The sequence below is a fragment of the Amblyomma americanum genome, chromosome 1 (genome assembly GCF_052857255.1).
Source record: "Amblyomma americanum isolate KBUSLIRL-KWMA chromosome 1, ASM5285725v1, whole genome shotgun sequence".
Lineage (NCBI taxonomy): Eukaryota > Metazoa > Arthropoda > Arachnida > Ixodida > Ixodidae > Amblyomma > Amblyomma americanum.
Genome location: NC_135497.1, coordinates 33984240 through 34000138, shown reverse-complemented (window position 1 = coordinate 34000138; position 15899 = coordinate 33984240). Strand labels below are relative to the sequence as shown.

General features: G+C 48.5%; 1 protein-coding gene across 1 annotated transcript in view; it reads left to right on the top strand.

Moving 5' to 3' along the window:
* The window catches only part of LOC144132115 (solute carrier organic anion transporter family member 4A1-like), a 28390-nt gene continuing 12491 nt past the window's right edge, over nucleotides 1–15899 (top strand). The window contains exons 1-5 of the mRNA XM_077664478.1: nucleotides 1–1258; nucleotides 1318–1439; nucleotides 1496–1651; nucleotides 1715–1804; nucleotides 14817–15000. Of these exons, the coding sequence (XP_077520604.1) occupies nucleotides 564–1258; nucleotides 1318–1439; nucleotides 1496–1651; nucleotides 1715–1804; nucleotides 14817–15000 (1247 nt within the window). The 5' untranslated portion in view covers nucleotides 1–563. The remainder of the gene's footprint in view (nucleotides 1259–1317; nucleotides 1440–1495; nucleotides 1652–1714; nucleotides 1805–14816; nucleotides 15001–15899) is intronic.

The following is a 15899-nucleotide window of genomic DNA, read 5'->3' as shown; positions in this document are numbered from 1 at the left end:
GAAGAGGACCTTGAGGACCAAAATAGCGGCGAGCTGCAGTCACACTTGGGAACCACAACAACAGCGGCGAGCACTCCTCACTGCTCTTTCACAGTTTCGACAGCGGTATTCACCGGCGGAAACCGAGCGCTTGCCTGGAGCTCAGAGCTGCCACGTGCCATTGTGCCATTCCGCCGCGGCTCTCGTCGGTTCAACGCCACAGGTTTGCACACAGAGATTACGCATTCAGGACTGCAACCACCTAAACGAAGCACCCTTGATCCGCCAAGAGTCACGGTAATTTGCTTCGGCTTTCTTGCACTTGAAGAGTAACTGTTGCCTTTAACAACCCGTCCATATTCCACGCAAGCATTACAAGCGCAACCCCGTAGGCTCACGCATCGTAATGCCGTAAAATGGCATGGTTGCTGCCTCCGTGCTCCCAGTGAATCAGGTGTCCTCGAATGCTCTCGTTGTTCTAGAGCCTCTCGACAAAAAAAAAAATCAAATCGATGCCGTGATTAACGATGAAAGGCATTAAGCCCAAGCCGTGACCCGAAGCGTCGCAAAACCGGCTGTCGCTCATGATACGGAAAAGCCATCTTTCGCCGCCGCCAGGCGCACCGGAGGAGGACGTGGCATGCGGCTGGGGCGGTGTGCAGCCGCCCTGCCTGCAGCCGCTGCGCACGCCCCAGGCGGCGTTGGCGGCTTTCTGCTCCGCCGCGTTCCTTCAGGGGCTCACTGTCAACGGCTACGTGAACGTGGTGCTGCCGACAATTGAGAAGCGGTTCCAGCTACGCAGCGTCCAGGCCGGCTCCATCATCAGCTTGTACAACGTCGGCTCGCTGCTGTGCTCTACGCCCGTGGCGTACTACGGCAGCACGCGCCACAAGCCGCGTATCATGGCCGCGGGCACGCTGGTCATGGCCACGGGGTCTCTGGTGTTCGCGGCACCCCACTTCGCGGCACCTAGCTACCACACGCGGATGGACGTGCGCGACACGTGTCCGAACGAGCTGTCAGCCGCGGCGCTGTGCCCGCTCGGCCAGGGGAATCTGGCCGACTACCGCTTCCTCTTCATGATGGGCAACTTTCTACACGGCTGCGGTGCGTCGCCTTTCTACACACTGGGCGTGGCCTACTTGGACGACAGCGTGCCGACCAAGACGTCGGCCGTGTACCTGGGCATCTACTTCGCCATGGCCATCCTCGGGCCCGCGGTGGGCTTCATCTCAGGCGGCTACTTCCTCTCGCTCTACACCGACATCACCAGAACCGAGTGAGTGAGCGTGACGGCGGAGCCGCCAGAAGGCTCGACAAGCGCGCCTTCCACCGCAGCGTCAAGATCACCCGCTTCAGCAAGGTCTGGGTGGGCGCCTGGTGGGTGGGCTTCGTCGCCGCTGCCTGCCTCGCCCTGCTCGTGGCCATCCCACTCTCCGCATTCCCCAAGGAACTGCCCGGTAAGTGAGGAGCTCCGGATTGCCCAACGCGCTCCATGGCCGCCCTTTTCACTCAGGCGCTAGGGAACTCCGCGCCGCGAGAAAGCAGGAAGCGGGCGACCACGGGCTTCCGAGGATTGGCCTCGAGAAGCGCGAACAGTTTTTCGCCATGGTCATTGACTTGCTCACCAATCGCACATATGTTCTCCTCACCATCGCTGGGACGATCGAGAGTGAGTACCGGCAAGCCGTCTCCGTTTCCCCAGCTCTCACACAATGCCCTTCTTCCGCCCCAGCCATGATGGCTTCCGGGATCTCCGCGTTCATCACAAAGATCTTGGAGTCCCAGTTTGGCTTGACGTCGTCCGCAGCAGCTACGCTTTTAGGTACGTCTATGGGCATGCCCAGTTGCAATACGTCGTTGTATAGAAAGCGCCAAGCAGCGGTCTATGGGCGATCGGTCCGTGAGGCTTGCTCTTAGTACAGCCGTCAGCAGCAACGCAGACGGCATGATATATATATATATATATATATATATATATATATATATATATATATATATATATATATATATATATATATATATATATATATATATATATATATATATATATATATATATATATATATATATATATATATATATATATATATATATATATCTGTGTGTGTGTGTGTGTGAGGGGGTGAGGGGGGAAGCCGACAGTCAGAGGAATGTTTCTTTTTTATTTGTGGTGCTGATCACTGGGAGAATAATACTTTGATTAATCTGTCGCTTAAAGAAAATTACTTATCAAGCATCAGAAAAACAACCATGCCCCCGGTGGGATCCGAACCCACGACCTCCGAATATCGCGTCCGGTGCTCTACCAACTGAGCTACGGCGACGGCTGCCCAATCTACTGCTCTCGTGGGCATTTATGTTTCGCGTGTAAGCGAACCTATACATATATATATTGGGATGTCTTGCAAAGCGCTCACAAGAATTGACGCTCCATTACCACATTGCTTTTTTCTAAGCTGGCCGGCTCGTCTGGCGACATCCGGTGTCACACTTGGGTACCGAACTTGGGTCTGTCTGTCGAGTGTATCATGTCACGTGGCTAGGCATATCACGTGATTGTGTGGAGTCATGGCCATGACTCAACAGATAGACTAAGCGAGCGTGACGTCACCGAACCAGAAGCGACGTCACGGAACCAGAAGTGTTCCGGCAACGTGTCATCGTGGGTGACGTGTTTTTTCGCTAAGTAAACGCCAAGTCCTCTTAAGCGATGTCGAGATCATAGCGCAATCGTAAACACGGCTGGGCATTGCCTAGGCTAAAGTGGCTGTTTGCGCGCTAAGTTTCAAGGGTTCCTCGATGAATTAATCTTGCTTGTGTCATAGAATCAGGTCATGCTCACGCATTCCCGTTGATCGAACCATCGATCGCCCCAAAATTTTTAGTAAATTATATTTATGTCCACGTAAAGAAAACCGAAAATGATTACATTTAGGGGAGTTATTATTGCGCGTTCTGGTTGAGATAGCGCCGCACACGGCAAACAATCCAAATAAGGTAAAAACATACCTTGTCTGTTGTACTTGTTTCGGATATTATTCGCGAATTTAGTGCTGCAGAAAAGTAAAGCGTCATATAAAACACAAACATTTTTATGCCTATTTTTACATTTTAGCATTTCTATTCTCGGCCGAACTGGCGCAGCAATCAATGAACCCAAGCCTGTCACCGCTACGTTAAGGCTGTGGCATGTCGCAAGCTTTGTGGTCGCGCCATGGGTGCCGCCACAGTCGAAACGATTGCAGCGAACCTTGTAGCCGCGGTAAGCGCAGCTGCAGTTGAGCCTAACAGAAATAAAAATACTCGGCTGTATTAATTGATGAAAAGATATTTCTGAACTAAATTATTACCAGCCACAAGAATTTGGAAGTACCGGTGTCAAATGTAAGTTCTGTGGACGTGACAAATCTCGGCCGCGCCTCTATCACCGCCGCGTGCAGCACAACCGCGCCAGCAATGGAAACGTAAACTACGCGATCGACGCTTCCGGCGCGATGTGCGTATTGAAGCAGCGCAGTGTCGCACACGTAGTCCTGTGTGAAATGATGCAGCACTTCCGGCAAGAGCGGAGAACACTTCTGTGTTCCTGACGACCGCAGGTATTTTATGCGTTCACTGGCTATTAGATCCCTTTTTGCATAAGAAGTTCAAAAATCGTTACACGACCCTTGTTTTGTACTGCCGTTGACCGTTACGTTTTTATAATATCTCAAGGCACCCAACAAATTTCTCCTGGCACGGTTTCTCGCAGCGGTTTTCCTTATAAGAAATGATCTTATAAGCATGTTTAAGGGGATTAAAGCAAAAATAAGAAGTCATGCTAGAGTTTTATAGTTGGCCCGACGCGGTTTCGCCTCTGACAAGCGTGGGACGTTCGCTAGTTCTGGTTGGTTATCGCTGGCATGAGGCGTATTTACGCATTTATTTATGCATGATCCTACAGCTAGCGCTGTTAGGCATTACAGTAGGGAGGGGGATATATTACAAAGAAAGATGCAGTCATAAATGTAGCAAATATCACAATGCCTCTTGACAATTAGCGACTGTACGAGTGCAGTACACATTATTTAAACTCAAAACTCGGCAAAAACAAGACGGCCATTGACCTTACACACTGCTTTAAAAGAAATAATACAAGAAAGGGGACTCCAAGAGAAATAAAGTCCTAAGGGTTCAATCCTAAAAAGAAAGCGTCATTGGACAAAATAGAAGCCTGGGAAACTGGCAAATTATTCCAGTCTTCCCCTGTTTTCGGAAAGAAATAATTTTTTAGACAATTATTTTTACATTGAAATGGTTTAACCTTATTTGGGTGGTCTCTTCTTTGCGATACATAGCTTGGGGGTTGAAGGTAGTTTACTTTTCTGATGCCAGTGCAATCATGAAATATATTGTGCCGTAGCTTAAGACCGGGACATTTCCTTCTATGGCTCAGCTTCGCCATCCCAAGCTTTGCTTAGCACGAGTAATGCTTAGGTTCTTATTTTAATTACTTAAAACAAAACGGGCAGCTCGGTTTGGACACGTTCAAGGTCGTTCTTAATGTTTTGGTGTCAGGATCCCAACAGTGCACGCGTACTACAAAATGGAGCGAACGTTTGAGAAGTAAAGTCTTTCTTTCAGAGAACGGGGAACGGTTTTGGAATTGCGATAAAGAAACCCAAGCATTTTTGCTCTTTTCGATACTGTGTAGTCAACGTGTTTGTTCCAAGATGAATTTGATGTAAGGATTACACCCAGACATTTAAGCTTATGCACAGTTTTCCTTAACACACCGTCAATAGTATAAGCGAAGTCAGGCGGTTGAAAACGTCTTGAAAAGGGCATATGTACGGTTTTCTTCAAGTTAATATCCATCTTCCACATCCGGCACCAATCGACAAATGAATAAGCCTCTGTTTGTAGAATCATGGAATCATCACATCAGGCCGAGGGAGTCTGCAGCAGTAGAGACGGTTACGGGGTATCGAAGCACTTGGTCGACGGCACGAGCAGGTGGACCAGACTTCGTCCCGGTCACGATGATGCTCGGCTTCGGGGAGGAAGCCGTTCGACTCCTCTCGGATCTCTCCCACGGCAAGACTTTCCTTCACTTCGTAGAGGAACGAGCGGGGGAGACCTCTTCTGGGTCCCGTGCTGCTTGCTCCTTTTTATCCCCTCGTTGAGGGTCGTCCTCCTCCTCTCTCTCCAACAGGCCAGCGTGGCTCTGTCGACGTGGCAATTCTCCCTATCGAACCGGCTTCGCAGCCCGGGCGTGGCGTGGCACTCCCCACGGTGATGCCGAAGTACCGGTGGGCCTCGCTGATGGGTTGAAGGCGCGCACGCGGGTTTCGCCGGCCCGGCTGTTGCCCCACACGCGGCATGCACTTGAAGTCGGTTACGTTCGTCACGAATGGAATGCGATATCGATTTCTTATATATCGTAGGTTCTGCTGGAGGTGGTGTGTGGGTTTGAGTTAGTTTCTTCGCAATTGTCGGTCAATCAGCCGCCATATTCGGACGGTTAGATGCAGTAGCAAGTATCCGGTGTGCTGTAACGGCACTGACATTTGCGTATATCAGAGGTAGGCAGGATGAAATCCTTGCTGTGAAAGGGGAAAGGTGGGGACGTGGCGCTCGCAGTAATCTTTCTCTGTGGGAGGAAATGGCCGCTGAGGCGCGATGAGGGGGAGGGGGGGGGGGTTCAAGGTAGGGAGAAGTGGTGGAGAAGGTCCGGCGGTGGTGCAAGGAGGCAAGGAGAAGAGAAAGAGGAAAGAAGGTGGTTGCTGTTTGCTAGAGGCGCGCCTCAAGGTGCGCGTCTTCGACGAAGCGGAGAAGTTTGAGAGCGCACCGTGTTTTGCAGTGCGGGGCGTTCTGAAATAGGAGGTCTTCGAGGGAGGCTGACGGCAGTCCAAGCTTGCGAAAGCCTTCTAGTAGCGCTCGTCTGTAACCTTGTGTACAAGATCCCGACGTTGCGGGTCGAGTTGGGGCGCGCCAGATGTCGGGCTGAGCCATCCCGACGCAACCGCGTTTATATGAATCCGTTTTCTGTCGGGCAGAGATAGCCGCTACCCCTAGCGTCGAGCAAGCAAACCACGCGCGGACGCTAGAAGAGGAGGAGGAACGCCCGGGCTTGCGCAGCGCCGGCAGGCCAGAGAGGAGGCAGGAGAGGAGGCTCTAAAGTAAGCGGGTCGGGCCGAGTAAACCCACCCCCTGTAGTCGGGCTGGCCCACCTTGACATGACGGTCGCTTAGCTCGACCCTCTAGCGTATACAGGAGCCCGATAAGCGGTTTTCAGCCCGACAGCCTACTGGACCCGACTGATGTCGGGCTCATGTAAACCCCCAGTTCGACAATCCGCGACAGGGCAGTCGCATAAGGTTTCAACTTCCCTGCAGTCTTGTTAGGAGGCGGATCCAACTCCGCGGTGGCGGTGAATGCTCTCGGCGATCCGGACGCATCCGACGCGCATCTCAGGAGGGTGGAGCGCTCTTGTATTGCGTAATGGAGAGTGCGCGGGAGATTTACTGCTGCGACGCGGCTGTCAGGGTGCTCAAGTAGGTGCCGAGTTGTGCGCCCGTTTATGAAATGGAATATTATGCCTATGGAATATGATGTTCGCGCTGCGGTGAATTAATTGCGGCGCGAATTTTGCACTGCAGTTCTTCCACAGCTGGGAGGGGCTTAGAGGATTTCTGAGTTCCTTTAGAGAAGCTCTGGAGTCGCACATGATGGCAACAAACTTCAGGTGGGGCCTTTCGAGGATGATGTCAGCGGCCAGATGAAGCTCATCGATTGCGGCCGTGGTGGAGAATGCGCGAAGGGGGATGCGGCACTGCCTGCTTTCGTTGATAGCCGGTACGACACAGGCAGGCTTTCATAACGTCAGAAAGGTCACGTGGTCTTTCTCGACCAATCAATAATTTAGTTGTCGCCTGCCATGGTGGACAGGTTGCTCGCAGTCCCGCGTCCAGGCTGCTAACTGCCCCGATGGGCAGGTCGCGATGACGTCAGAAGGCCACATAACCTCTCTCGACCAATCAGGGTGGCCCATCAGAGCAGGTTGTGGTGATGTCGCAAGGTCACGTCACTTCTCTCAGCCAATGATCGACTTTCCTGACATCGGACGCAGGATTTTGTTCCTGACGTGAACTTCAATGCTATCACATTAAAATGCATAAAAGACGAAGAAGTGCGAGTACGGTGAAGAGCTTTCATGTGGACAAAAAGGTGTCCAAGAAAGCGAGATGCTAATCATGGGGAACTAAAGAAAACTATCAAAGAGTTGCAGGAGGAGCGTGATGCCCTTCTTGGGAGCGTGAGGGACCATCAAGTTAGGCTTGTTCAGAATGAACAGTACTCCAGGTCCTTAAACGTTGCGGTAAAAGGTGTCCCGAAAACTCAAAGTGAAATAGCCTTGGAAATAACTAAAAAATTTGGCACAATCGTTGCCTTGCCTCTTGAGGACAGTGACATCGAGGTGTGTCACCGTATTCCGACTCGAGATGAAGACAAGCCACCAAACATCTCATTCAGTTCGAAAGGGGCAAAACGTGACCGCTTCCTTGAAAAGCAAAAAATGTAATATAAAGTCTGAAGAACTTAGAATTGAGGGGAAGGCAACTGTTTACATAAACGAACATCTTTTTCCCACATTGAAGCGCCTCTTTTGTACAGCGAATGCTGAGGACAAGGAATGTGGTTGGAAGTACCTCTGGACGAGGAATGGAAAAAATCTTGCTGCGTAAATCTGAAACAGAAAATGTCCTCCGTGTAACACACGTTGATGACCTAGGTAAATTTGCATAAACATATTTGTCTTACCTCCTAAGAAAGGGAAATAAAAAACTAAACATGGGCCTTGATCCATGTGAAGTTAACAAACAAGAAACAAAAAAGACTCGTTTGCCGTTATTTGATCTTAATGTTCGTTCCCTCGTTGACAAAGAAGATGGCATGGCAACACTTCTTGAAACTATGGGTGCCTCTTTTGATGTGATTATGCTCACAGAAACATGGCACACAGGAATCGTGTTTGTTCCATCTATCTGGCTATCAGTTATTTTTCCAAAATCAGCAGGATAAGCGAGGAGGTGGCGCTGCGCTTCTTGTCAAAGAAATCATCAAAGAAAAATCTGCAGATTGATATAATCTGGAAAAAGCTGAACACTCTTCTGCATCCTGATGTGCAAAAAACTTTCCATAGTGTTATCGAGCACGCAGGCGAACACTTTTCGGGAAGAGCATTAGCGGATGCATTTAATAAACTTTTCGTACTGACGTGCAGTGAAAGTCTTGAGCCTGCTAGCACATTGGAGCCAGATGCTGAGGCATATATGCCAAATACAAGTTTCAACTCGTGTTTCCTCTGCCCAACCGACTGTGATGAAGTATTTTCATCTTGCAATATTTTTAAAAACGTCAAACCGAATGATTCGAACGGAATTCAGGTAGTCCCTGTGAAGTATGTACTTCATTTGATCTGCCCTGTCTTACCACATGTCTACACTCTAATACTTTAAATTGGTGTATTTCCTAAAAAAATAAAAGAAGCCCGAGTGGCACCTATACTTAAACAAGGTTATTGTTTATGGGGGTTTATCGTCCCAAACCGACTCAGGCTATGAGAGACGCCGTAGTTAAGGGCTCCGGAAATTTCGACCACCTTGGGTTCTTTAACGTGCACTGACATCGCACAGCACACGGGCCTCTAGAATTTCGCCTCCATCGAAATTCGACCACCGCGGCCGGGATCGAACCCGCGTCTTTCGGGCCAGCAGCCGAGCACCATAACCACTCAGCCACCGCGGCGGCATATTTAAACAAGGCCAAATAAATATCCGTCATAATTACCGCCCTATTTAAATTTCGCTTGTATTCTCAAAATGCATTCAGAAATTAATACATACAAGGATGGCATCATACCTACACCAAAATATATTTCTACATGACATTCAGCACCGTTTCAAACGACATAGGTCCACTGAAACAGGTCTACTAACTCAGAAAGAAATAATGATCGAATCTTTTATGAAGAAGACGTAGGTTATAGGTATATACATATACTTTTCAAAGACATTTGACTCAGCCAATCACAAAATTCTCCTTTCCCAGCTTCACATATACGGTTTCTGTGGGAATGCGCATGCCTTGCTGAAGTCATATTTACAGTATAGGACGCAGTATGCAGAACTAAACAATGTGAAATCTTCTACACTACCTATTAACTCCGCGGTGCCGCAGGGGAGCTTTCTAGGGCCGCTGTTATTTTCCTTTTATATGAACGACATAACCCGCTGCACAAAGAACGCACAATTTGTACCCTATGCGGATGATGCATCTGTTTTCATTACGGGTAGTTGCGAAAGTGACATCGAACTTTGTGCAAATAAAGTGTTGGACGACAATGAGACATGGGTTGACGTAAATAATCTTAGGATAAATACAAATAAAATAAAGGCCGAAAAAAAACGCATTTCTGAGCCACTTAATAAACGGTTAGGCACAAATATATTAGATCTAGTTCATTCTGTAAAGATCCTTGGTGTCATCTTTTCGATGTGTTTAACATAGAATGTCACATAGCGCATCTTTCTTCTAAAATAGCCTCTGCTGTAGAGGTGTTATGCAGTTTAAAAAGCATACTTCCCGAAAATTTTAAAATCATGCTCTACAATTCCCTGGTATTGTCTTTACGCCTATATTGTGACCTCGATTGGGGCCCAACCGGTGTCACAAACTTGTCTAAACTTACTCCCGAATAAAGCCTTGAGATGTATAGGAAATGTTCCTTGTCATTATCGTTCCCATGATCACTTTTAGCGATATGATATTGCTCCCATTTCAAAATGTATTGTTACAGGTTGCTGATATGGTTCAAGTCCTCTGTTAAAAGCAGCGATAACATCTTAATGAAAATCGCAAACCTGGAAAAAAAAAACGAATCTTGTCGCGATACCCGTCATGGTGAAACGGGGAATGTGCCCACGCCACGAGCAAACTATTGCATGGAAGCATTATCATACACCCTCCCCTCCGTTTTAAATCGGTTGGATCAAGAGTCGTTTTATCTTTTTGTAATCGGAATTCTAAGATTAAGTTATTTTTGTCGTCTCTACCTATGGGAAGTGTGTTGTATGTTTTAGTTGTTCCCGCGTAATTTGTTTTCGATGGCAACTGTTTATTCATGTCCACTCACATTAATTTTCGATACCTGTTGTGCCCTCAATAACTGCTTAAAAGGTAGGTAATACTTGTGTGTTCTTTTTTTTTACCTGTGAAAAATTTGTGCCATAGCCGTATGTGCATGAATTCCAATTTGTAAGAGGGTAGGACCCGCGTCAAGACGTTGTCACGGCTTTTTGTCATGTCCGCTCCTCTGAAAAAAGAAGGAAACAAAATAATTGAAATTGTAAACGATACCTTGGCCTCCACAAAAGTAAGTCTTCCTCCACCTGCCAAAGAATTTCCTGAACAGGTGCCAGCGGGCGACTCGTCCCTCGTCATAGCTGAAGCGCCAACCAATTACAGGCCGCTGTAACGCGCGAACACACCCGATAATTCGCGCACGGTTTGCTGCAGTGGGCTGCAGCTTTCATCCAACTGCTCCAAATTATGAGATCAAGTGCGTACGAATGAATGATGGAGCATTTCGAGCACGGCCAAACCATGCGCAATCTCGTTACCTAGACGTGCACTCAGAGGTCAGGCTCGCCATGAATTTTTTTTTTTTGCGTAATTTTCCCGCGACAGCGGTATGGGTGCCATTCCTCTAAATCGTGTCGCCTTAGCGCCGTCCCCCACACACCTCATGACCCTCTACACCTCCCCCCCCCCCCCCCCGGCCCTGCGCTTGTCACGCTAATAAGGTTCCTAAATATTGCCTAGAGCGAAAGCTGGCGCCACCGTCTGCGCGAGTTTCTTTAAGAGCACTTGCTCCACCGTGGAAATGTCGGAAAGACAGCATAGCGCACTTGGCTTGGCCCAAAAACATACCTTCGACTGCAAAAATACAAATTTTCTCAAAATATATGTTGCAAGAAAGCGTTGTATTATAATAAATATATGCTATAATTAAATATGTTTGCTGTACTTTGCGATACATGAGCAGAAAAGCATATAGGTGTAAACGATCACCGAATTTGGTCATGGCGAGACAGGGCTTTCTCTTCATGCCGTCAAATATAGCTAACCATGGAGAATAATTTTTTTGCGCTTAACAGACACGTTTTTCGGAGCAAAAGCAAATATTTTTTCAAAAAAATTGTTACCGCTTAAAATAACACTTTTTAGAAGCTAACTTTTTTGCATTGTGAAAACAGAAACGTTTCATTGCTGTAGTCTGCTATTGCGGGACGCGCCCTAGCTGTGTCCGTGCATAGGCTACGTTCGCGCCGTGATGAACTTGCCCGAGCCCCCACTTTTCTATGACAAACTAGTTTGCGCGCACTAAGTGCCGGCTCTCGGCATGTCCTTGGGCAGCGCTTACAGATTTTGCAAAGAAAAAACATGAATTAGGAAGCGAAACCTCTCCTACCAGAAGAAAGTTACAGCCGTGTTCATGCTGACAAGTGAAACATGCGGGTATTTCCGTGAATTAATTCGTGAAGTGGAAGTCGTTCCTGCATGCAATGCGCGGCCACCGGCAGTCTTCGAAATGAACTGAACGCAATCCTCGGCTAGTACGCGTAACACAAGTTGCGCTTGTCGAAGTACTTTGCGCTTTTAAATTCTCTCCGAGCCTCCTGCGAGAAATGTTCAGTGTGGACGCAGAAACGGTCTGCGTATAGTCCCCAGTTCACAAGAAACTTTGTTCCCTTCTTTCACATTTCAATGTACAGGTAGCACAGGTTCCCGTAGAGGAAAACCCAGTTTGCTGCGTAAATGCTCCCATTGAGGGGGTAAACGGACTTTAGGCCTAACAGGCACCAGACACTGTGCGCAGCTCACTTCAAGTCAAGCGCTTTCGGACGCTTCGGATCTCAAATGAACTGCGTGAGTAGTTGCACTACACAACCACAAAGCGCACAAAACATGTGTAAAAACTACAATGGTGAAAGCGAAACTGAACAACCAAAAAAAATGCAATCCGTAGCACAGTAAACAAGCCACTAGATTTCAATCCGGTGTGCTGTCTTCCCGGCATGCCTCGGGCGACCATGGTGGATGAAGCGAAAAGCCAACAGCTTTTCCTGTAGTGTGCAGTAAGAAACTATATGGTCACGCTGGACGCCTGCCATTGATAGATGAGCGTGACAGATGATCGCGCATCACGCATCACGCCTACCCTACATCCCTGCCTAGAGTTACTAAACACTCGTGGCATCAGCATTTCGCACTTATCCACATCTCATTGAAATTCGCATTATCTTTAGCATCTCTAAATATAAATGAATAAATCCGCTGCAATAGCGCCTAGTGAGATCACGAGGAACTAGCGCTCTAGTCGTCAGAGCGAGCGAAGGAGCGCGAGAAGGAACGGAAGAGAAGGAGGCGCGCAGAAATGGCAAGGCAGCGCCTCCTCTATTTTTACATTTTTATTTTACATTTTTTATTTTGTAAAAATAGAGGAGGCGCAGGGCAAGGTCCATCAAATGGTCGCGCAAGAAGGGGCCAAAGGCGTGCCAGAAGCTATTGCCAGCGACATCAACTGTGAAAGCGCGACTGGAAGGATCCATGGGAATGGAGGCGAAATTATAGTTAACTGGAGTGGCGCTGAAAACTATATTAAATTAAAAAAAAACATCGCTTGCATAAGTAAATATAATTGTTTTTTCTTTCTTATAAAAAAGAATGCGTGAAATTTTTTGTAGTTCTAATGTTGTAGCTTGTTTTTAGCTCCCTGTCTCGGCCTTGTTGACTCGCCAGCCCGCTGAGCGCATGAGCAGCGCCTGTATGAAACAAGGTACACGCGGAAATATTTGCGAGCGTCAGCTCAACTGGTCGCGTTTCGAGCCTCCGAATCAGGCTGATGCCACGGATGGATCCAAGATGGTGGCCTCTATCCTATTAGAGCGTTAAGCTCTATTTCTCGCGTTTCTGATCTCAGCATTATGCGTTATAAAACAAATCGTAACCCAGTGGTTACCATGGTAACCGCGGTGGTTACCCAAGGGAACAAAATAATAACAGGCGGCGGCGGGATGCGCGAGCACCACAGCTCGAAACTAAGCTGTGTCAGCGTTCTCGCGCTCGCATTATCTTGCTCGCGTTTCTTATGGCGTTGATGGTACATTTCCGAGTGTGACACTTTTACAATCTCCCCACGTTTCGTTTGCATACGCCGCGTAAAGATCGTTTTACTATCTCCAGGGTATACGTTTGAAGACACCACGGCACCTGAATGAGGGGTAACCTTCCTACCGTTCAAGATTTTATTTCTTTTAATTTCGTGGCGTGCCTCATGGTGTAGACGTCAGTAAATAAAATATGGCTTTGGATGTAAGACAACTTCCATTTGAGCACTCATTTGTGTCTCTGGTGAAATCGCTCAATCAATGCGATTCACTTTTCTCGGGCTGTGGCATTCACTTTTGGGCCCTTCTCATTTAAGAAATTGCTTCCAGAAAATAACCGCATTCTGCCTTTACATGACGCACAAGACGAAAGACGAGGTCAAGGGCAACAGAGGTAGAACGGTGCTCTAATGAGTCGGCTGAGAGCACAGTTCACAGCCGCTACTTTAAGTCGACTTAGCAGTGAAAACTTCTGTTGAGTCGCTTTGAGAGTAACGGTGGCGTTTACCTGCAGACTCGCGCAAGCACCGTTGCATCTTCATCGCCCCTGACCTTGTCCTATGTCGTTTATAAATAGGGGGAAAAAAAGCGCAAAATGCCTGCCAGAAACGTCGTCACGATGTCAAAGCTTTTTTTTTCTTTATTTGTTAATTCACTTCCACTACCAGCTGGCGCCACGAAAATCGTGCCTCCCTCTGTCGTCATGCTGGTGCCCTATGGGAATTTCGATGTTAGTTGATCGACCTCGGAAATAGTGCCTTGTTAAGCGGCGAAAGAATGGAAAGACGGAATTAAAAGCCGAATATTAAAGGTACCCTGCAACACAATTTAGCTGGTACGCCTGCGATGTTAACCGACGCCTCTTCACGAATATCCTATACACCAAGCATTTTTTAATGCATTTGCTAGACGCGCAGTTATGTGGCAGTTAAAATTTGAACATCAGTGTCTTGGCGCCCCTGCGCTGGACCCACCTACCCCGCCGGGATTCCGGCGGGCGCGCAGGAATTCCCCGGGACAGACGACGGAGCTGACTGGCCGCGGTCACGGCATGTGTCGACGCCTGAAAGGACCTGACCAAGCGTCATTTCTATACCTAGATATGTGCACGCGTAACGTGGAGGAGCGACCAAGTTTGAAAAATCGCCAGAAAAGGCTCGACAACTTTCTAGCGCGACTGTGGGCTCTCTGCTGATTTTTATTTGGCTCATATGTTTATTACGATGCTATCTAGCGAATGAGCGAGTTTGTACGCATACTGTGCTTAAAAGGTGTTGCAGGGCCACCTTAAAGCGAATTTTAAATGACGAAACAAGAAACCGTTACGCTGACACAGAAATGCCGCATCACGCTCTATGATCGCGTGTCAATTTTCTTTGGCACAACTCTAGCCTACGTGCAACCGGTGCGAAGTAGAACGCCAGTGCACCATGGCAAATTCTTCATGCGATGAGGTACGGGGAGGTGCCCTGCCTCTTCGCACAGTGAGAGGAGAGGTCGACACCAGCCGTACCTCGTTTCGCGATGGTGGCCTTCTCTTTTATGGGCCACGACGCATATTTTTGCGCGGCGACAGTATCGTGAGAAGGAAGTAGCCCCAGAGCGCGGTTGGGCACGCAGGAATGATCGCCATTCCGAGCGCCTGTGGTGGGACCCTCCTGGGGGGCTACCTCATTGACAAGCTTGACCTGACCTGCGCCAACATCATTCGCATGTCTGTCTTCGCCAGCATGTTCACCTGGCTCGTGATGGGCTTCGTGCTTTTCCACTGTCCGAATTCATCCTTTGCGGGGATGTCCTTCACGTGAGTAAACTGAGCATGTACGCCACTTCAGCGCTGAGTGCTGACCTCTGCGAAGGTATCCTGTGCCAGCCCTTTAATTGCACCGCAGGTGGGTCGGCTCCCGTTTTGTTCAGCACGAATGCAAGCTAGGCTGTTGGTATTTCGCGCGCTGCTCCGCAAGTGACGTGTGCGCATTGTGTGACCATCAGTACACTCGGTCATGCTCCCACCGCAATAAAGTCACTGCCGTACTGTACAGTCGAGTTAGGCCCTGTGCAGGCACGTAGCCAGCATTTTTTTCGGGGAGGGGGGGGGGGGGGGGGGCTAATTGTGCTTGGTGCACGCAACCTGTGCGTCTCCACTTCAGTTTTTGCCGCATTGCCATTCACGTCGTGTTTTCAGAGTGCTGAGCATTCCAGTTCTCTAATAAGGATATTTACTCCATTTTTGACCCAAGGTACCTCCCCTTTTGCACTCGTTTGAATGAAACAATGGAACCAGAGAGCAACAGTATTCGCTCACTATGTTATCGCTGCTTGCGTCCAAGCCTAAGTTTATCCGCCATGCAAAGTTAGGCAATCCAGTGTTTTCAAATTTTCGCGGGAAGTTTAGAGCCTATTCTGACATGCCACATCGTCCAAAATACAAGTTGGCCAGACTTTCAACTCCGCTACGAAATCCTGTGACTGAAGTCTACCCCGCGATCAACTTGATTTTCCACTGTAAGCAGCCTTCTCCTCGCTGCGCGGTTGTCCCCTCGAAGCTGCGGTGCTTGTAGGGGACCAGTGCCGTCTCCGTCCAGTAAGGCCGTCATATCCTTTACAACGTGAACTGCTGGGCGGGTTGGTCAGACATGGTTCTTGTGCACCAGCGCAACGGCTCGAAGCCAAACAAGGAAGGGACAGAACACAGCGCTGAAC